The sequence below is a fragment of the Schistocerca piceifrons genome, chromosome 6, assembly GCF_021461385.2.
Source record: "Schistocerca piceifrons isolate TAMUIC-IGC-003096 chromosome 6, iqSchPice1.1, whole genome shotgun sequence".
In the NCBI taxonomy this organism is placed as follows: Eukaryota; Metazoa; Arthropoda; class Insecta; order Orthoptera; family Acrididae; genus Schistocerca; species Schistocerca piceifrons.
This window is the reverse complement of record NC_060143.1, coordinates 32,760,747-32,783,191: the sequence shown is the minus strand read 5'-3', so window position 1 is coordinate 32,783,191 and position 22,445 is coordinate 32,760,747. Positions and strand designations below refer to the sequence as shown.

Below are 22,445 nucleotides of genomic sequence, written 5' to 3'. Positions count from 1 at the left end.
TGCGAGCCCGAGGTTGTTTCGGTTTGTTGTCACACGATGTTCTGCCTTCATTAAACTGTAGCACCCATGAACGCACTTTCGACACATCCATAACTCCATCACTACAATTCTTCTTCAACTGTCGATGAATTTCAATTGGTTTCACACCACGCAAATTCAGAAAACGAATGATTGCACGCTGTTCGAGTAAGGAAAACGTCGCCATTTTAAGTATTTAAAACAGTTCTCATTCTCGCCGCTGGCGGTAAAATTCCATCTGCCGTACGGTGCTGCCATCTCTGGGACGTATTGACAATGAACACGGCCTCATTTTAAAACAATGCGCGTGTTTCTATCTCTTTCCAGTCCGGAGAAAAAAAATCGGAGGCCTTAGAACTTGAATGCACCTCATATGGGGTTTGTGATGCATGGCTGTCATGAACTATAGGGAACTACTTACTGCAGGCTACACGCACAGACGTCCTCTGGAACCTACTTCAGTGCATGGACCTGCTACACTGTGTCGAATATCTTAACCTATATATGGTGACCAAGTTCATACACGTGGTTCACGTACTCCCACTAACTACAACGATGGCACTCTTGACTGCAGGAGTTGTTTGCATATTACCCTACCGCTGGATCGCCATTTAAAGTTCGCTACGATACCCTCACCCTCCCTCAATGTAAACACAGGGGCTTATAGGTGTACGAGTGAGGGATGCAGCCTTATATTTGTGCATAATGGCGAAACTGTGGATCTGTCAACATACATCACTTACAGGAACTGATGCCGGCGTTCACCTTTCCACCTGTTGCGAATGCACACCGCTCGAGCTCCAAAAGCGAGGGACATCTATCGTTGCTGCTGACATCCACGATTCACAACGTAATTGCTGCGCTATGGGCTGCGGCGTGGAGAGCAATTGTAGTGTCCCTTTTCCGATGTTTAAGAATAATACGTGTGAAGTGTGTATAAAAATACTGAATAAGACCAAACAGACCGGCCGCGCAGGATTAGGCGAGCGGTCTAAGACGCTGCAGTCATGGACTGTGCGGCTGGTTCCGGAGGAGGTTCGAGTCCTCCCTCGGGCATGGGTGTGTGTGTGTGTGTGTGTGTGTGTGTTTCTCCTTAGGATAATTTAGCTTAAGTAGTGTGTAAGCTAAGAGACTGATGACCTTAGCAGTTAAGTCCCATAAGATTTCACGCACATTTGAACATTGTGAACCGATCAGACCAGACTGAAAGTCAATTGTGAAAAAAAATAATTTACAAAAAATATAACGTCGATACAACGGTAGGGAAAGACAATGACGATGATAAACAATATCGCAGTAAAGAATAGGGCGAAATAAAATATTTATACACTACTTGCCATTAAAATTGCTACACCAAGAGGAAATGCAGATGATAAACAGGTAATCATTGGCCAAATATATTATACTAGAACTGACATGTAATTACATTTTCACGAAATTTGGGTGCATAGATCCTGAGAAATCAGTACCCAGAACAACCACCTCTGGCCGTAATAACGGCCTTGATACGCCTGGGCATTGAGTCAAACAGAGCTTGGATGGCGTGTACACGTACAGCTGCCCATGCAGCTTCAACAAGATACCGCAGTTCATCAAGAGTAGTGACTGGCGTATTGTGACGAGCCAGTTGCTCGGCCACCATTGACCAGACGTTTTGAATTGGTGAGAGATCTGGAGAATGTGCTGGCCAGGGCAGCAGTCGAACATTTCCTGTATCCAGAAAGGCCCGTACAGGACCTGCAACATGCGGTCGTGCATTATACTGCTGAAGTGTAGGGTTTCGCAGGGACCGAATGAAGGGTAGAGCCACGGGTCATAACACATCAGAAATGTAACGTCCACTGTTAAAAGTGCCGTCAATGCGAACAAGAGGTGACCGAGACGTGTAACCAATGGCACCCCATACCATCACGCCGGGTGATACGCCAGTATGGCGATGACGAATACACGCTTCCAATGTGCGTTCACTGCGATGTCACCAAACACGGTTGCGACCATCATGATGCTGTAAACAGAACCTGGATTCATCCGAAAAAATGACGTTTTGCCATTCGTGCACCCAGGTTCGTCGTTCAGTACACCATCGCAGGCGCTCCTGTCTGTGATGCAGCGTTAAGGTAACCGCAGCCATGGTCTCCCAGCTGATAGTCCATGCTGCTGCAAACGTCATCCAATTGTTCGTGCAGATGGTTGTTGTCTTGAAAACGTTCCCATCTGTTGACTCAGGGATCGAGACGTGGCTGTACGATCCGTTACAGCCATGCGGATAAGATGCCTGTCATCTCGACTGCTAGTGATACGAGGCCGTTGGGATCCAGCATGGCGTTCCTTATTACCCCCCTGAACCCACCGATTCCAGAAACAGTTATTGGATCTCTACCAACGCGAGAACCAATGTCGCGATACGATAAATCGCAATCGCGATAGGCTACAATCCGACCTTTATCAAAGTCGGAATCGCTATGGTATGCATTTCTCCTTCTTACACGAGGCATCACAACAACGTTTCATCAGGCAACGCCGGTTAACTGCTGTTTGTGTATGGGAAACCGGTTGTAATATTTCCTCATGTCAGCACGTTGTAGGTGTCGCCACCGGTGCCTACTTTGTGTGAATACTCTGAAAAGCTAATCATTTGCATATCACAGCATCTTCTTCCTGTCGGTTAAATTTAGCTTCTGTAGCAATTTTAATGGCCAGTTGTGTATCTTTGTATAACTATAGAAGATGGAAATGATAAGTTATTACTCATTCTTCTGCTGTTTCTGATTCTCATGTTACTATTGTTAGACAGATTTCGTGTGTAGAGTTCAACGCTAGCAGATGTTCTTTTTGTTCTTTCGACTAGACGATAAAAAAGGTGTGTATCAGGTTATTGATGGAAATATATGTGTAAAAGTGAGTTCATTGCATTATTTCAAGAACATGCCAGCCACTAATCGCAATGTCTTAATTGAAAAGAGAGAATAATTAGCATTTTCAGCTATCAAGAAGACGAAAGCAGTGATCGCTGACTGGAAAGTGGCCGCCATTAAGCGGTGGACTTATTATTAACTTTTCTTACAGCTTTCCTCAAGAGCAGAAGTGATAAAATCGTTTTAAAACATTATTTAATTTAAATCTGAATAGTTCCATGAGTTAATTTTGTTAGAGTTCAAATACATTCAGATATACCATTTGTCGTAGGTCTGTGAACTTCGGCATTGTCTGTATTCAGATGAAAACCAGTTATGATAATCTTGTAGAGAGCGTGGAGCTCATTTAAATTGAAAACAAACCTTTTATTTTGGCCTCCTATAAGATACTCTGCTACTGACGGTCTCACCTACGTAACGAAAATAATTAATGCTAACCTCCTATCTTACGTAGTATCAAAAGGTATAAAACCGTATTGAATATTAAAAGAGAACTGATAGACAATCTAACAGGTTTTCCTCCCTACACGGGTTCAATCAATGTCGTAACATGTGGTTAACCAGAAATGCGTGGCGTGACACAGGTTGCACACTACTGGGCGAACAGATTCTCCCGTCTGCTCGCAGTGTGACCTGCCAGACACTGACGAACATCGTTTAACATGGGATCAGCGTTTGATATATGGATGCTGGTGCAGAAGAGCATCGCCTGCTATCTTCGCATCCCGCCTCAAACAATTGCTCCTCCTATGCTTGGAGGCAGTACTTACTTCCCGACCGCAAAGATTCACTCTCTCACATGGTTTGAAGGCATGTCTATTTACTACTTATTTCGAGATGATGAGGAGTTGGTTCTTGGCTGTCGGAAATATCTCCAAGACTATCATAGCACACTTGAGAGCACTCTTCTGTATCAACGACTCTTCGCAAGTTATCTGTGTAGTGTCCTTGGAAACCTCCCTAACAGTGGGGAATACTGGGCAGGTGACGATCGGCGATCCCCGTAGTTGACTTTGACATGGGGCGAAATGGTTATTGAACACTGCCGGCAGATGTGAAGTGCGCTTGGATTGGCGTATAGTATTTGCTTACATCATTACTTCGAGTTCCTTCGACTGTGTCGTCGTTATCTAAGCAATAAAATAATCGCAGTTTCCATTCTCTTATTTGTTCTTGGGTGTTTTGAGTTCAGCCGTGTGTTGGAAGATGGACGCAAGAAATAAATGTGCTCAAATTTCATTTCATGTTGATGTGATTGATGTTATTTAAATTATTTACCATGTGTTCTCTATAACAGAGATAATACGTATTAAAACTGTACCCAAAATTTTGGAGTTGAAGGAAAAACAAAGGGTTAAGGAGACCGTTTGCGATAAGCGGGGAATCTGGGTTCGAGTCCCGGTCCAACGCAAATTTTGGTAGGTCAGTAATAGGTAGTACATCTATACCTAACATAGCTGATGCCAAGTTATTTGCAGTCAGCGAATTTATTTCGAAATAATCTGCTAAACGTTTCATTCACATGTATCCTACTTAGCGCTGCAGTTTTCACTAACGTTTCTGTATTATTATAGGAAATATTTGGACTGCATGAAATCCATCTGGGACAAAAACAGATCGTTTATGACCAATTTTCTCAACAAGTAGTGAATGTCATCAGTTCAGTAACACTTCTAGACAACCGACCCGTTTGAGTTGGTTGTCTGTGGTGCAGCTGCAATCCACAAAATTGTGAACTCCAGATGTAATGCTTATTGGATATCACATAATGAGCGTCGCTAGCGAATATTAACAAGAATATTGAAGCCACTACATTAAGATAGCTTCTTAAATAAAAGTGAAGCGTGTTTGACGTTACGGGACTCCGACTCACCTTGGTTGAACGCGACAGCAGGAACGTAGATCACTATGGGAATCCACACCAGCTGAAACAAGAGATATATCGTCTTTACTGCAGTGGTGGAAACTAAACATGTTTTAAATATTTTATACTGGTAAGTGAGAAAGCATGAGAATTATTCTTATTCTGTTATTTTCTTTCTTTTTATGCAGTTAAATCCCATTTTACCTCTCCCGCAAAGGATATGAAAGTAGAAAAATGTACGTTGGTAAATGATCATTGAATGAATACCATTATATTTTGGGTCGAATTTGAGGTAAGCCTGAGAAACGGGATGGAAGAGAACTATGAAATTTCTTTCACATATATGTATTTGTAACTGAGTGGAACCTTACAGCAAAATATAATTTGAAATGTACGTAGACAACATCACATTTGCAGATTGCCCTTAACCCACTCCCTTCATTCCAGTCTTTCTAGATGCTCTCCTTGACGTCATGCAGACTTTGCACTACTGAAAGAAAGACCACTATGGACAGTATGGCTTAACGACATGCTGTGTGATGTTTCAGGAGTGAAGTACGTATCATGGACGTTTTCACTGTACTAAACATTAAGGAATGTTGAGCAGGTATTTTGTTGAATGCAATTAGTTACGTAATTCATGGGTCTTTGCTGTATCTTAATGAAAAACTAGAGGCTTTTGTAATGTGGTGGTACTGAAAAATGTTGAAGGTTAGACGTACAAAGCGGATAAATAATGAAGAATCAAATCGAGAAGAAAAGAAATTTACGGCCCCCATTTACTAAAAGAAGGAACTGGTTGACAGAGAGATGACGTTATTTGTAAAGGAGAAACCAGCGTGGATAGCAGCCGCAAATCATTTTTCCTACTAAGACCACAATAATGTCCTATTGAAATGGAAAGGGTAACTTTATAGGTTATTTGACATTCGTATCTAACTATTTAAGAATTAATGTGTATGCCGGCCGGAGTGGCCGAGCGGTTCTAGACGCTACAGACTGGAACCGCGCGACCTCTACGGCCGCAGCTTCGAATCCTGCCTGGGGCATGGATGTGTGTGATGTACTTAGGTTAGTTAGGTTTGAGTAGTTCTAAGTTCTAGGGGACTGATGACCTCAGAAGTTAAGTCCCATAGTGCTCAGAGCCAATTCTTATGGTATGCATTGTAGATCCCACTTTATAAGATACCTTTTCTTGTTTTGGTCCATACCACCTCCGCCCAAAATGCGGAAGGTGAAGAGCGGGCAGCAGAAGAGATTTGTTTCATAGTAATGGGTGCTCATAGGTCTTAAGGTATGCATTTTAAACCCCACTTTTACTAGACATTTCCCTTCGAATGGTCGTTCCTGTCATATACCTGAATATGAACCTGGGGCACCCTGTACAACCGCTACGCTAGTTCACTCGACCGAGAACAACTTTCCACATTCATCAACAATTTAAAACAACATCACAGCCGAAGTGGCGTACGTACGTGAACATAAAAACTCGTAATGCATAGTACAGAACGTTGCTGCACACTGATTGAATCGACACTGCAGCGGTGTACTCGAAAATGGAATAGCAAAAATCAGCAGATCGTTTAATATGAATGACAGTGATTTAATGACAGTCAAGGTGGAATTGTAATCGCATAGAATTCTGGAAGAGGTTATGTGCTTGTGAACGACGTATTATTTCTAGGAGATCGAAAATCTCTATTGTGAGAATAAAAACGAATTCTGCAGTCACAGGCCTTCTGAACGTCAGCTCGCTTGTTCACACACGAAATAAAGAAGGAAGTAAAAGCGAACGCCATATTGATGCAACGTTAGTCAACCTTCGGAAAGCATTCGTCTTCAAGTAAATAAAAGAGGTACTTACAGAACATCAGAGCAAACGTGCCTCGAACCACCAAATGGTTTTAGTACATCGTTTTTAATGGGAGACATTATCAGAAGCTAAATTACTGTCCGACAAATACCAAGAAATTTAGGCAGGACTTTCATTGGTGAAGATACATGTAAACGGCCCGGATGAAAACACTTTCATCCTCTGAAGCCAGTCACAGACGATACAGTTATTGTGTACAGAGAAGTTTGTGTACAGAGAGATCGTGGCGTTAGAAAATTGCTCCGAAGTGTAGGCAACGTTTATGATTAGCACTAATAGCAATGAGTGGCAGCTGAATCTCAATCCTGAGGAAATTAGATTAGAAAATAAGACGTTCAAGTGGTACAGAAGGTTGCCGTTTGGGCAACAGAACAACTTAAGTTGGCCGAAGCAGAGAATATATAAAACGCAGATTTGCGATAGCACGAAAAGCATTGCTCAATTTCTTGACACGTAATATAAATTTAAGGCTTGCAAAGCCTATTCTGGAAATATTGGTTTAAAGCATGGCCTTGCACGCAAAATAAACGTGGGTGATAAGTAGTACAGAGAAGAAGAGAACGCAATCTTCCAAAATGTGGCGCTGCAGAAGAGTTATGAATATTAGGTGAATACATGCATTACTAATCAAGTAGTGAATCGAGTCTGGGAGAAAATACGTTTATGACACAACCTTACTAATTGAATGAGTCGGTTGATACGACACATCCTAAGGCATCAAGGAATAGTCAGTTTAGTTGTGGGTGGAAGGGAAGAATGGGGAAGGGGGGGGGGGGAGGGTAAGGATTGTAGAGAGAAACCAGAACTTGACTACAGTAAGCAGATTCAAATGGATATAATCTGCAAAGGTTATGCAGAGCCTAAGACTGCATCCAGCCAGGCGTTGGACTGACACCCATTATAATAAAAAATAGAAGACTCGATATCGTTACTTGCTTAAAAATACTTTTTCAGACGACAGTCAACAGCCGAAATCTATCGTATAAAATGACGGTAAAAAATGAAGCCTTATGCAAATGTATATACATAATTATGCTACCAGACAAAAAAAAAAAAGAAGAGTGATGCGCTCAGAAGATCGTCACAGAGCCCGTGAGCGGGATATCAAGGACCAATCAGAGCAGTTCTTGGCCAACTTGCCTCAGGAGACGGTACACTGGCCTTATGACACCACTTTCAGTGCATGAATCCAGGCTAGAAGGGATGCAGCGTAACACTGATTAGTGAGCTCATGCAATAACTTCTCATACCCTTTCAATCCGTGAAATTTCATTTAGTTTCCTCCTCCGCTTCTGGGCATTTCACTGTTTCCTGCCAGGCAGTGTACATTGTGGACTTGAGTTCGAAGACCTGCATGACGCAGCGCTCACGGCTAGTCTAGCCCGTGCAAGCCTGTTCATCGCTACCCTTATAGCAAGCTTACTGTAGTACTGCAGTCGAGTTTTAGTCTCCCACTATAATTTTTGTCCCTCTCCATTTCACGCTTCTCTCCGAGACGAAATTAAAAATGCTTTGATACATGAGGATGTGTTCTATAAGACTTTACCTTCTTTAGTCAGGTTGTGCCATAAAGACCTTTTCTCCCCAGTTATATCCAGTAGCTCTTCATTAGTTACTCAGTATACCTATCACATCTTCAGCGTTCTTATGCAATATCATATTTCGGGAACTTCAATTCTCTTACTGTCCGAACTGTTTATAATTCACCTTTCTCTTGTATACAATATTCTGTACTCACACTCACTCACTGGTCATACCGCAGCAACGCATTTTCGCCATCTGTCCCTATCTTGGGCTATTTCCTTCCATTCACCTTCAATACCCAGGCTCCTCAAATCAGCTTTCACATTGTCCTCCCATCTACGCCTCGGTGTCCCCACAGGACGTTTTCCCTCTATGTGCCCTACCAGTACACTGCGCGTTGCCTTACCCTCATCCATTCGAGCTATGTGACCCGCCCATCGGAGCCTACGTGATTTAATAATACTGATTACGTAAGGGCTTGAATAATGTTCGTGAACCTCTTCGTTATGCAGTTTTCGCCACTCTCCGCTAATGTCATCCCTTTTTGCTCCGAAAATTTTCCTCAAAATTTTGTTTTCAAATACTCGAAACGGCTTTTCATTTTGCACAATGAGAGACCAAGTCTCACACCCATACAGCATAACTGGTGCAGTAATAGTTTTGTATATTCTAGTCTTTAAATTCCTAGACAATATCTGTGATGAAAGTAATCTATTCAGTGAGAAGTAGCACGCATTTCCAGCCCGTAATCTCTTCTTCAGTTCGGATTCTATCTCATTTCTCGAAGTGATGACCACGCCTAGATACTTAAATGTGTTCACTTTTTCAAACTGCATGTCTCCAACTCTTAACGTTTCCTGATCTACTGCTGTTGGCATTCTAGTAGTAACCAGGTATTTAGTTTTGTCTTCACTTAGCCTTAGACCAACATCTTCACTAGCCTTGATTAACGCATTCGCATTTGCTGCTACAGATTCTTTCCTATTACTAATTATGTTTAGATCATCTGCATACCCTAATATCTTAATATTTCCATTTAACTCCACACCCTCTGAATTATCTGCTGCCATTCGTATTATATTCTAGGATTAAATTAAAAAGTAGCGGAGATAGGGCATCTCCCTGCTTAAGTCTGTTCTTTATTACGAATTCTTCTGACTCCAATTTCCCCAGGCGTACTCTACCTTTTGTGTTTCTAAAACTCGCTTCTATAAGAGTAATATACTTCTTTGGTATTCCAAATTCCAAAAGAATTCTGTACAATTTTGACAGCAATACTGAATCATATGCTTTTGTAAAATCTATGAAAAGATTATGAACTGGTTTATTGTATTCCCATTTCTTTTCCAAAATTTGACGCAGGGTGAATATTTGGTCTATAGTTGATCTGTTCCTCCGAAAGCCAGCTTGGTAATCCCCCACAATTTCATCTGCATATGGTGTAAGCCTGCTTAGCAGAATATTCGAGAAAATTTTGGAACATACTGGTAACAGCAATACCCTTCTATAATTACTACAATCCATTTTGTCGCCTTTCTTAAAAATTGGGATCAGAATCGACTCCTGCCACTCCTGTACAACATTACAAACAAATACACGGTCCAACCACATTAATAATATTCGACGTCAACATGCAATAACCACTGACAGACGGCAGGTGGTAACACTAGCAATAGTGGGTATATAAAGCGTTTCGGGGATGGGGATGGGGGTGGGGGGTACACGGAAAGAAGTGCAGTCGTTGTCTAAATGCAGAAACGCAGTGATTTATCTAATATCCAAAAGGGAATAATCATTGCCTTTCGGGACAAGGGTGGAAGTATCTCCGAAACGGCTAAGTTTCTAAACTGTTGGTGTGCCTCCGTAGTTAACGCATACCATCCATGGCAAAATGTCGCTATCCAAAGCCCTGGCCAACTTGATTGCGTCACGGGCCATAGACGAGAGGGATGAACGATGGCAGCGGAGATTTGTAGAGGAAAATAGACGAGCAACTACTGAGCAACTGACACCCAGATGAACAAACCGTCTACCAACGAGCGTTCAGCGAATGTTTCTGCTTATGGGTCTCCGCAGTAGCCGCTTGATACATGCACCAATGCTGACTCCTCTTCATCGGCGATGAAGGCTGGAATTTGCACCCCAGTACTGCAGCTGGACATCAACTGAATGGCGACAAGTGACGTTTTCAGACGGGAGTCCTCTAGCGTTTAATGCCCTGCAACAATCGCCGGAAGTGTTCAGACCGCAGGAGGGAGCGTTATGGTCTGATTAATAATTTCGTGGCATTCGCTGGGCGATCTCGTCATTCTGGCGGGCACAACAGATCAACACCGGTATGCATCTATCCCTGGGGACCATGTCTATCTCTACATGCAGTTTGTTTTTCCTCGGCGTGATGGCATATATCAGAAGGACAACACAAAATGTCACACAGCTCGCAGCGTACGTGCGTGTTTCGAAGAGCACCAGTATGAGTTTATCGTACTCCGTTGGCCCACAAACTGTCCGGATTAAAAGCCAATTGAGAATCTAGGGTCCGCATCGATTGGGCTGCTCGCGCCATGGAGCCTCAAACGTGAAACCTAGCGTAACTGACCACGGCATTGGAGTCGGCATGTCTCCACATGTTGGTACCTTCCAGGATTTCACCGACTCTCTGCCTGCACGTCCGCGGTGCAACAGGCTTTTCAGAAGTGGCCACATTAATGTTACTGGACAGTGTACTATTAGAGGAGAACTCTAAACTCTTAAGTTTGTATCAGAAGTTCAAATATTCATCATTTTCAGAAGCGATTTTCTAACTGTTACCAGTCTAAATTTCATATACTTTTTCGCCCATCATCAATTACGAGGGTCAGATTAAATGCGAAATAAAATATCAGCACTGTGTCAAAGCATTTTATACGATAGATTTCGGCTGTTGACTGTCGTCTGAAAAAGTATTTTTAAGCATGTGACGATATCGAGTCTTCTATTTTTTATTATAATGGGTGTCAGTCCGACGCCTGGCTGGATGCAGTCTTAGGCTCTGCATAACCTTTGCAGATTATATCCATTTGAACCTGCTTACTGTAGTCAAGTTCTGGTTTCTCTCTACAATCTTTACCCTCCCCCCCCCCCCCCTTCCCCATTGTTCCCTTCCACCAACAACTAAACTGACTATTCCTTGATGCCTTAGGATGTGTCGTATCAACCGACTCATTCAATTAGTAAGGTTGTGTCATAAACGTATTTTCTCCCATACTCGATTCACTACTTGATTAGTAATGCATGTATTCACCTAATATTCATAATTCTTCTGTAGCGCCACATTTTGGAAGATTGCGTTCTCTTCTTCTCTGTACTACTTATCACCCACGTTTATTTTGCGTGCAAGGCCATGCTTTAAACAAATATTTCCAGAATAGGCTTTGCAAGCCTTAAATTTATATTACGTGTTAAGAAATTGAGCAATGCTTTTCGTGCTATCGCAAATCTGCGTTTTATATACTCTCTGCTTCGGCCAACTTAAGTTGTTCTGTTGCCCATACAGCAACCTTCAGTACCACTTGAACGTCTTATTTTCTAATCTAATTTCCTCAGGATTGAGATTCAGCTGCCACTGATTGCTATTAGTGCTAATCATAAACGGTGCCTACACTTCGGAGCAATTTTCTAACGCCACGATCTCTCTGTACACAAACTTCTCTGTACACAATAACTGTATCGTCTTTGACTGGCTTCAGAGGGTGAAAGTGTTTTCATCTGGGCCGTTTACATGTATCTTCACCAATGAAAGTCCTGCCTAAATTTCTTGGTATTTGCCGGACAGTAATTTAGCTTCTGATAATGTCTCCCATTAAAAACGATGTACTAAAATCATTTGGTGGTTCGAAGCACGTTTGTTCTGATGTTCTGTAAGTACCTCTTTTATTGACTTGAAGACGAATGCTTTCCGAAGGCTGACTAACATTGCATCAATATGGGGTTCGCTTTTACTTCCTTCTTTATTTCGTGTGTGAACAGAGCAAGCTGACGTTCAGAAGGCCTGTGACTGCAGAATTCGTTTTTATTCTCACAATAGAGATTTTCGATCTCCTAGAAATAATACGTCGTTCACGAGCACATAACCTTTTCCAGAATTCTATGCGATTTCAATTCCACCTTGACTGTCATTAAATCACTGTCATTCATATTAAACGATCTGCTGATTTTTGCTACTCCATTTTCGAGTACACCGCTGCAGTGTCGATTTAATCAGTGTGCAGCAACGTTGCGTACTACGCATTACGAGTTTTTATGTTTACGTACGTACGCCACTTCGGCTGTGATGTTGTTTTAAATTGTTGATGAATGTGGAAAGTTGTTCTCGGTCGAGTGTACTAGCGTAGCGGTTGTACAGGGTGCCCCAGGTTCATATTCAGGTATATGACAGGAACGACCATTCGAAGGGAAATGTCTAGTAAAAGTGGGCTCTAAAATGCATAACTTAAGACCTATGAGCACCCATTACTATGAAACAAATCTCTTCTGCTGCCCGCTCTTCACCTTCCGCATTTTGGGTGGAGGTGGTATGGACCAAACCAAGAAAAGTTATCTTATAAAATGGGATCTACAATGCATACCATAAGAATTTCTTAATAGAGGATAACCGATTGCAACAACAGGAAATTTAGAAATCATTTTCCATATGGTGAAGCGCCTGATAAATAAACACAAGAAAACGTTACGTACATGGTCTTAGGTGTACCACGATACCTGAGAGTACTTACCGTAAAAGTTACGAAGAAGAAGGAACCCAGAAGTCTCGCGCTTCTGCCGAACCTCATGTCCAAGTACTGTGGAAAGAAGAAAACGAACGGAAGTGAAAAATGTCTAATTTGGTAATAGTTTATATGAAACAGTATTATCGTTTCTAGGGTATTATACCTTTTTGCATCATCAAAGACCAAATAACGAAATTTACGAGAACGTCCTTAAAGGTAATGCCTCCGAATTTTTTTTCGTTTTTCAGTATCGGTTTGAGGTATTACACGACACGCATTTTACTCGCTCGACTTTCTAGCTTCGTTGATATTAGCCGTAACCCTCTGCCTCTTGGGGTCTCTGAATTGAAATGGGTAACATGGCGGTTTGTAGCGTAACTATGTCGGTGCATGAGAAACAGCATTCTGTAATTGGGTTTCTGAAAGCGGAAATTCTAACAGTTTGCCCATACACGGGGTACCCTGCTCTTCAGCGTGGTAATGTGAGACCATATAGGGACTCTGCGATGCCGGGAATAATCCGACGCCTTGGCTTCGCCGTGATCGGTTATCTTGCATACAGCCCCGAGTTGGCCCATGCCACTTTCATCTGTTTCCAAAACTTAAAGGACACTTTCGATCATTTCCCTTTGACATTGATGCAGCGGTGCAAACAGAGCTGGTGATGTGGCGGAATAAAAAAACCTGGTCTATCATTTGGAGATATGTGTTCGTTACCAGACTGACTTGTTGAGAAATAAATACGTTGACATGAAGAATAAAGATGTAGACCGTCAGTAAGATTTGTTTTATTTAAAAAAAGGTTTATGAGTTCATACATGAAAAATTCGGAGGTATTAATTTTCAGCATGCCTCTTACATATGCACCGAAATATGATTTTTGCCGTAGAACAGTTTCTCAATACCGCTTCGGGGTAGTCATGTTTGAATTTTGCTGCTGGATTTTATAGTCCAAAATTCATTTTCGCGTCATGTAAACGCTCTACACAATTTGCGACGTGACTGGTTTGTTGGGTTGCCCTTTCTTTTTTAAAATGTTTGTTGATGCCTTGCATTTGCTCACTCAGTATAATTTAGGTGCTTAGTAACGACCCTGCATGGTGTCTTCGGTAGCACACAAGCAATAGCTACTGACAAATTTTTCACTAATTACGCGCGCAGTAAAGAGAGTGTGTCTTTACTCACATGGAAGTTTTCTATCCATTCCGACGTAATAATGTTCCACTAGGTGGATGTAAATCAAAGGTAGTCATAAGATTTTAACTAACACGAAGAAAACACAAAATTACACAGTTTTTTGTGTGTTCGGAGGTGTGTCTTTAGAGTCCCGGTACACACCGATATACCCTCGCCACAGTGCCATAGAATGCCATTAAAGGAACCTATAAACAAAATGGAACAGCCAATCACCACTTTATCAAGGGAGGACACGAGTCCGCCAGTGCATCTAGAGTAAACTGAGAGTGGCACCGACACCAGCTTCTCCCCTGGGCGAGTGGACCCTCGGAAATCGCAGAATTGACGCCTAAATATTTCGCTCGCAGCGATTTAAACTGTCCTCTTTGATTCTTGCCTAACAACATTCTCGGAAATCGTGACATAGTCGCAAGAACAGCTAAAAATGGGATAAGCAAGTAATATAGATGTCATTGCTGATCGTTTCGCTCGCAGGAGCTTCATTCTTCGTTTCCTAATCAGACATAAGTCACAAAATCGAAGAAACTCATTCCCGAGAGAGTGCGCTCTCATACACTCAGGTGACAAAATGCATGGGATATGGATGTGCACATATACAGATGGCGGTAGTATCAAGTGCGCATGGTATAAAAGGGCAGTGCATTGGCGGAGCTGTCTCACCCCCTGATGTCTCCCTTCCTCTCCACCCCCAGCCCATTGCCGCCCCTTTACCGTTGTATCCCATCCTATCTCCATCTCCACACTCTCTGCCTCCTTTCCCAACGCAACTTCCAACATCTACCCCTCCCGGATGATGAGCTTCGCCCTGACATCTACCCTTCCTACCAACTCTAACCCCACCTTCCTCCTCAGGGCTCCCTCTCCCCCCCTCCATCCTCCTGAGTCGCTTCCCCCCACCCTATGCCCCCTCCCTCTCCTGTGCTCCCCTTCCATGTCTCTGCACTCCCTCCTGCCTTGTCTTCCCTCTTCATCTCCTGCCCCAACTGTCTCCTGCTTCTTGGTGCACTCGCTGACGCCCCTACTCTTTTCATCTCGCCCCCTCCCCTGCTGCACTTTGCTCTCCTCCCCTGTTCCATCCTCTCAGGCCTCTCCCTCGGCAGGTCCCACCTGGCAGTTTTATTCCTCATCGTGTGAGCTCAAAGTGGGTTTAAAGTGTGTTTTTCTGGAGTGTTTCTAATACTGTGGCCAACTTTTAACCTGTGTGCGTGACTTCAGTATCTTTTTTGTGTTCTACGAATCACCAACCGTGTTATTTAATTTTATGACGACTTTTTTAATTGTTCCCCCACGAACATCTCCATTTCAGTGTATTTTTACCTCCATTATGTCCCCTTACTCTGTTTTATCTCCCCCTTTTTTCATCGCCTTATATGTAACATTTTATTCTTGTCTTAGTTGTCATGTCACTCGGGTGAAGAGCGGCGGATTGTGCCGCTGACAGCCCTCCCCTGCCCATATGGGGCAGGGGAATGAAATCACAATAAAGAAAAAAAAACAACGCTGTCATTTGCATTCCAGTGAGTTATGTCGAGTAGTGTCCGACGTGATTATGGCCGCATGATGACAATTAACAGTCTTTCAAGAAGAAATGGCGGTTGGATCTAGACACATGGGACATTCCATTTCAGAAATCGTTAGGGGATTTAATAGTCTGAGATCCACAGTGTCAAGAGTGTGCCGAGAATACCAAATTTTAAGCATTACTGCTCGCTATGGACAACGCAGCGACCGACGACCCTCATTTAACGACCGAGACCAGCGGCGTTTGTGTAGAGTTGTCACTGCTGACAGACACGCAAAAATGCGTGAAATAACCGCAGAAATCAAGGTGGGACGTTTGAGGAACTTATTCGTTAGGACAGTGCGGCAGAATTTGGCGTTAACGGGTTATTGCGACAGACGACGAGTGTCTTTGGTAACAGCACGAAATCGCCTGCAGCGCCCCTCCTGGGCCCGTGTCCATGTCGGTTGAACCCCAGACAATTGGATAACTGTGTCCCAGTCAGATGAGCCCCAATTTTAGTTGGTAATATCTGATGGTTGGGGTTCTAGTGTGGCGCAACAGCACAAAGACGTGGACAGAAGTTGCCAACAGGGCCCTGTGAAAGCTGGTGGTGGCTCCATAATGGTATGGGCTGTGTGATCGAGTGGGTCCTGGTTATATTCGGGTACTTGACGACCATTTGCAGCTATTGATGTACTTCATGTTCCAAAGCTTCTATGGGATTTTTATGAACGACAGTGCACCGTATCATTGGGCCACAATTGTTCACGATTGGTTAGAAGAACGTTCTGGACAGTGCGAGTGGATGATTTGGTCACACAGATCGCCGACATGAATACCATCGATCAGTTATTGGCCATAACTGAGAGGTCAGTTTGTATGCAAAATCCTGCAGGCGCAACATCTTCGCAATTACGGACAGCAATGGAGGCAACGTGGCTCAATATTTCTGCAGAGGACTTCCAAGCTACGTCGAGTTGCTGCAGTATGCCAAGCAAAAATAGATCAGACACGATGTTAAGAGGTATCCCATGTTTTTTGTCACCTCAGTGTTCGTAAACTAGCGAACCTAGCAATGCAATTGGTAAATGGGAATGGGAATTGGATGTACTTTCTAATCTCCTTATCTTCCATCTCTCTGTCCATCTCCTCCTCCTCCTCCTCCTCTCCTTATGCATCTCCTACTCCTACCCCCCCCCCCATTTTGCGTCCATCTCCTCCCTCCATATTTCTCTCATCATCTTTTCGTCCCCTTTCTCTCTGTCCATGTCCTCCTTCCCCTCTCTTTGTCCATTTCCAACCACTCCTACAGCACTTCTCTGCATAACTCCTCTTGCCCCCTCTCTCTGATTTATTGTTATTGCAAAAGTAAACTTGATGGGGAAGAAGTTCCTGAAAGTAAATGTGTCAATCAGTTAGGATCATTGGTATACGGGATATGAAAGAGACCGCTCCAACTGCTGAATCTGTGAGGATAATAGCTTCACTAACATTATCAAAGTTGTAATCTGCGAGTGGGTACAGTTACAAAAGTTTACACAATCGGATTACGTAGTGGTATTCTCATCATAGGTCGATAAGCCATAAATACAACTTTCCAGTTTACTGTTAAAACCGACTGTGAAGAAGAAAACAGCACATTATTGTGTATATCATTTTTCTTCAAACCAATTTAAGAGTTAATGCCTATGTTTGATACTAGTAGACTTCTAGTCGCCAGGAATGTTCTTTTTGCCGGGGCTAATCTGCTATTGATGTCCTGCTTGCTCCGTCCGTGATTGGTTATTTCGCTGTCTTTCGTCTTTCTTCGATTTACGCTCAATTCTACTCAATAGATCGTTCATTCCGTTCAGCAGATCCTGTAATTCTTCTTTATTTTCACTTAGGATATAAATGTCATTATCGAATCTTATCATTGATATCCTTTCACCTTGGATTTTAATTCCAACCTTGAACATTTTTTTCATTTCCGTCATTGCTTCTTCCCTGTATAGATTGTGAAAGATATAGATTGTGTAGGGGTGAAAGACTAAATCCCTGTCTTATATTTTTTTAATCTGAACACTTCGTTCTGGGTCTCTGAAACTGACTGCGGGAAAGAAAAAAGACTGGACGTTTTCATAGCACAGACAGCTCGGTATTTTCATTGTCATAGTCGGTTTTAAAAGAAAACTTGTACGTTGTTGTCTAAGAAATATATAGCCTACGTCCAGCTGAACGTTTATTAGAGTTTCGTCTAAAAATTTGAAGTAAATCGGCCAAGAACTGGCGGAGATTTTTGGAAACAACGGCTAAACAGTAGTTCGTCTTTCCATATTAGTGTAGGTAGAGATATATAGTAATATGTATCCTAAAGTATGTAGCCTACATCTGTCTATATTTTTGCTAGGGTTATATGTGAAAACTTTGAAGTAACTTGGTGAAGAACTTTTCAGATTTAAGGAAACAGCGTTTTTTTGTTATATATTTATATATATAAAGGGGAAATGCTGTTTCCAAAAATCTGAAAAGTTCTTGACCGATTTACTTAAAATTTTCACATGTTACTCTAATGTTTATTAGAGCATCGTGTAAAAATTTCGTGACAATTGGTCAAGAAGTTTTCGAGATTTTTGATAACAACCTTAAACAACGTCTTATGTTTAGATACTCGTAGTAGGACAGATAAGTATAAATGTAGTGACTATGTAAGTCGGTATGTGACTGTTATAACTGTAACCTTTACTCATATCGGAGACATAAGACACTGATATCGGCTAGCTTTTGGCAGATGACAAGCAATGCAGAGACCAACAATTTAAGGATCACTGCCTGTGCATATCTCTATCTCTTTTTGGCACTGCACAACCTCTTACTCTTACTAGTAGAGATAATAGGCGAAGAAAGAGAAGTCCTTAGGAAGTTGTAGTATCTGTGATGTACCCAAAGGATGGGGGCACCTCGAGGGAATTTTTTTTTCCGCGAGTCATGTGATGTGACGTCACGAGCACTTTCGCCAGTTTGGTGCCGCATACGGAGGGGCACTCATCTGTGAGTGACGGGATAAGGTGGACGCGACCATCGGCCATTCATCTTTTGCGTCGTTTAGTACACATGTGCCAAAACATGGTGGTTTCAATAGCATCTATACGTACGGCTGCTTCTTCAAGGTCAACACTGTTCAGAACAGCGTTTCAAAGCGCTTGGTTTGCTATGTCCTTGTATTTGCGGAGGTATTATGACATTTAGTCTGCTTTTGAAATACACACTGTGGTCTGAGTATAAAGATCCTTTCGGAAATTTCACGTAATGCACTCTATGTATTTCCTAGTTGAATAGGACCGGCCGCGGTGGTCTAGCGGTTCTAGGCGCTCAGTCCGGAACCGCGCGACTGCTACGGTCGCAGGTTCGAATCCTGCCTCTGGCATGGATGTTTGTGATGTTCTTAGGTTAGTTAGGTTTAAATAGTTCTAAATTCTAGGGGACCAATGACCACAGATGTTAAGTCCCATAGTGCTCAGAGCCATTTGAACCTAGTTGAATAATTATCGCAACAGTTGTATTTGATGTTTCCTATCTTTTTCATTTGTTGAATAACTGTGCCTCAGCCTTGAGCTGTACAGGTATTGAGCACATTGTGGTCAAGGCATTATTGTACGTTCGATTAACGAAAGCCCTCAGCTGTTGACTGCTAACATTGGCCGTTGTGCTACTTTATAAATTTATCTGTCAATTTTTCGATAGTTTTTAATTTGTGCGTGAATCGTGTGAGCCCTTGCTAACGAATTTTTGAATACATGCATATGAGAAACGGCCATAACTCTCGACTCGATTTTTACACGATAATCACAGTGTTCCACCTTCCCTTTTCCCATGGGTACCGTTTATTTATCGAAACCCGTTCATTTTTTATTCATGCATTGTAAGTTAGTGTATTGGTGAAGGCAGAATTGGGGAACAGAATCACAGTCATATAGGAATTAATTTCGTCCGCAGCGCGCAGGAACGGCGTTCCAGCAACGATGTTCCAGCGCCTCCCAGTGAATTTTTTTTTTAACTCACTGGAACAAGTGGGCACTGGAGATCTAAACTAGTACTCATGCTTTAAAGCGCGACATAACTACAGTATAACTTGCCGCTAACACGTGAGACGTACACTACTGGCCATTAAAATTGCTACACCACGAAGATGACATGGTACAGACGCGAAATTTAACCGACAGGAAGAAGATGCTGTGTTATGCAAATGAGTAGCTTTTCAGAGCATTCACACAAGGTTGGCGCCGGTGGCGACACCTACAACGAGCTGACATGAGGAAAGTTTCCAACCAATTTCTCATAAACAAACAGCAGTTGACCGGCGTTGCCTGGTGAAACGTTGTTGTGATGCCTCGTGTAAGGAGGAGAAATACGTACCATCACGTTTCCGACTTTGATAAAGGTCAGATTGTAGCCTATCGCGATTGCGGTTCATCGTATCGCGACATTGCTGATCGCGTTGGTCGAGATCCAATGATTGTTAGCAGAATATGGAATCGGTGGGTTCAGGAGGGTAATACGGAACGCCGTGCTGGATCCCAATGGCTTCGTATCACTAGCAGTCGAGATGACAGGCATATTATCCGCATGGATGTAACGGATCGTGCAGCCACGTCTGGATCCCTGAGTCAACAGATGGGGACGTTTGCAAGACAACAACCATCTGCACGAACAGTTGAACGACGATTGCAACAGCATGGACTGTCAGATGGGAGACCATGGCTGCGGTTACCCTTGACGCTGCATCACAGACAGGAGCGCCTGCGATGGTTTACTCAACGACGAACCTGGGTGCACGAACGGCAAAACGAAATTTTTTCGGATGAATCCGAGTTCTGTTTCCTGCATCATGATGGGCGCATCCGTGTTTGGCGACATCGCGGTTAACATACATTGGAAGCGTGTGTTCGTCATCGCCATATTGGCGTATCACCCGGCGTGATGGTATGGGGTGCCATTGGTTACACGTCTCGGTCACCTCTTGTTCGCATTGACGGCACTTTGAACAGTGGACGTTACATTTCAGATGTGTTACGACCCGTGGCTCTACCCTTCATTCGATCCCTGCGAAACCATAAATTTCAGCGGATAATGCACAACTGCATGTTGCAGGTCCTGTACAGGCCTTTCTGGATACAGAAAATGTCCGACTGCTGCCCTGGCCAGCACATTGTCCAGATCTCTCACCAACTGAAAGCGTCTGGTCAATGGTGGCCGAGTAACTGGCTCGTCACAATACGCCAGTCACTACTGTTGATGAACTGTGGAATCGTGTTGAAGCTTCATGGGCAGATGTACCTGTAGACGCCATCGAAGCTCTGTTTGACTCATTGCCCAGGCGTATCAAGGCCGTTATTACAGCCAGAGGTGGTTGTTCTGGGTACTGATTCCTGAGGACCTATGCATCCAAATTGTGTGAAAATGTAATCACATGTCAGTTCTAGTATAATATATTTGTCCAATGAATACCCGTTTATCATCTGCATTTCTTCTTGGTGTAGCAATTTTAATGGCCAGTAGTGTAGTTTTGTTTCTCTTTTAACTTCGGGAAGGCTGAATCGTAAGTAGGCTCGATGGGCCAGGAATATCTTCATTCATTCATCGCTAAGTGCCTTATTAATTAATACAGGACACATGCTCTCCGAGCGGCTACAACGCAACTTGCTGGACGTTGCAGCTGGCAGCAGTTGAGAACGTGACGTCATAGTACGAGGACCACCGACTTCTGCCGATGTCTATCGAGCAAGAGCAAAGTGATACTGTTACAGGTAAGGGCAGTAGCAACGGGGTGGTTTTATTGTTTTTTTAGTTTTGTCACACGATTTAAAAAATCGAAACTTGTGGTTCTTATAGCTGGATAGGGAGACAGAGGTGGGGGTGAATGGGTTATTTCCTGCATCTACGGCCGGCCGGTGTGAAAGGTGCGGTTCTAGGCGCTTCAGTCTGGAACCGCGTGACCGCTACGGTCGCAGGTTCGAATCCTGCCTCGGGTATGGATGTGTGTGATGTCCTTAGGTTAGTTAGGTTTAAGTAGTTCTAAGTTCTAGGGGACTGATGACCACAGATGTTAAGTCCCATAGTGCTCAGAGCCATTTGAACCTGCATCTAAAATTTTAGAAATGAAGCACTGCGGTTAAAGGAAAATCGTGTCATGTACACCATTTCCAGTGTATCTGTACCGCATATTATTGTCGCTATAGGGTCCTACAGGTTTTTGATAATGGATGATAAAAAAGGCTTTTCAAATTCATGATGCGTAGCAGCACCCAACTTATGAGGCTTCTTACCTACCGTTCCGTCTTTAAATCCTATGGTGAACTGCCAAAAAAAAGGACAGGCATAAAAACCCTTTTAAAGTATCTTACATTTATTTATTATCTGTAGACTTACATTTGTAGTAAATATGAGTTGAATTTTAAAAGGGACAGACAAATGAAAAGGTGGCAGATGGAAAAAAAGGTAAGTTAATTGTTTATTACTTGAAGAGTGATCTCCATTGCTGTTAATAGATTTATCCCACTGTGAGACAAGATGGACAACGCCTTCTTTGGTATTGCGTACTGAATCATGATTGTACTCAGGTGCGCACCTCTCCGTCCGAAGTAAGTCGGTGGCCATGAATGTCTTTCTTCAGGGCTGCAAAAGTAGTGAAGTCGCATAAGTAGAGATCGGTACTGTATGGAGAATGTATAACTGTTTCCCAGCGAAACTTCCGGACGACCTCTGCGGACCCACATGCTTCCAAGGTTGTTTCGCGTACGCTGCATGAGTTTCTGTGAGAAAC

General features: G+C 42.9%; 1 protein-coding gene across 2 annotated transcripts in view; it reads right to left on the bottom strand.

Annotated features, from left to right (window-relative positions):
• Nucleotides 1–22,445, bottom strand: part of LOC124802827 (sodium-coupled monocarboxylate transporter 1-like) — a 319,127-nt gene that overhangs the window by 227,665 nt on the left and 69,017 nt on the right. For both annotated transcript variants that reach the window (XM_047263835.1, XM_047263834.1), the window contains exons 4-5: nt 12,949–13,014; nt 4,807–4,858 (exon numbers count right to left, since the gene is read on the bottom strand). In XM_047263835.1, the coding sequence (XP_047119791.1) occupies nt 4,807–4,858; nt 12,949–13,014 (118 nt within the window). The remainder of the gene's footprint in view (nt 1–4,806; nt 4,859–12,948; nt 13,015–22,445) is intronic.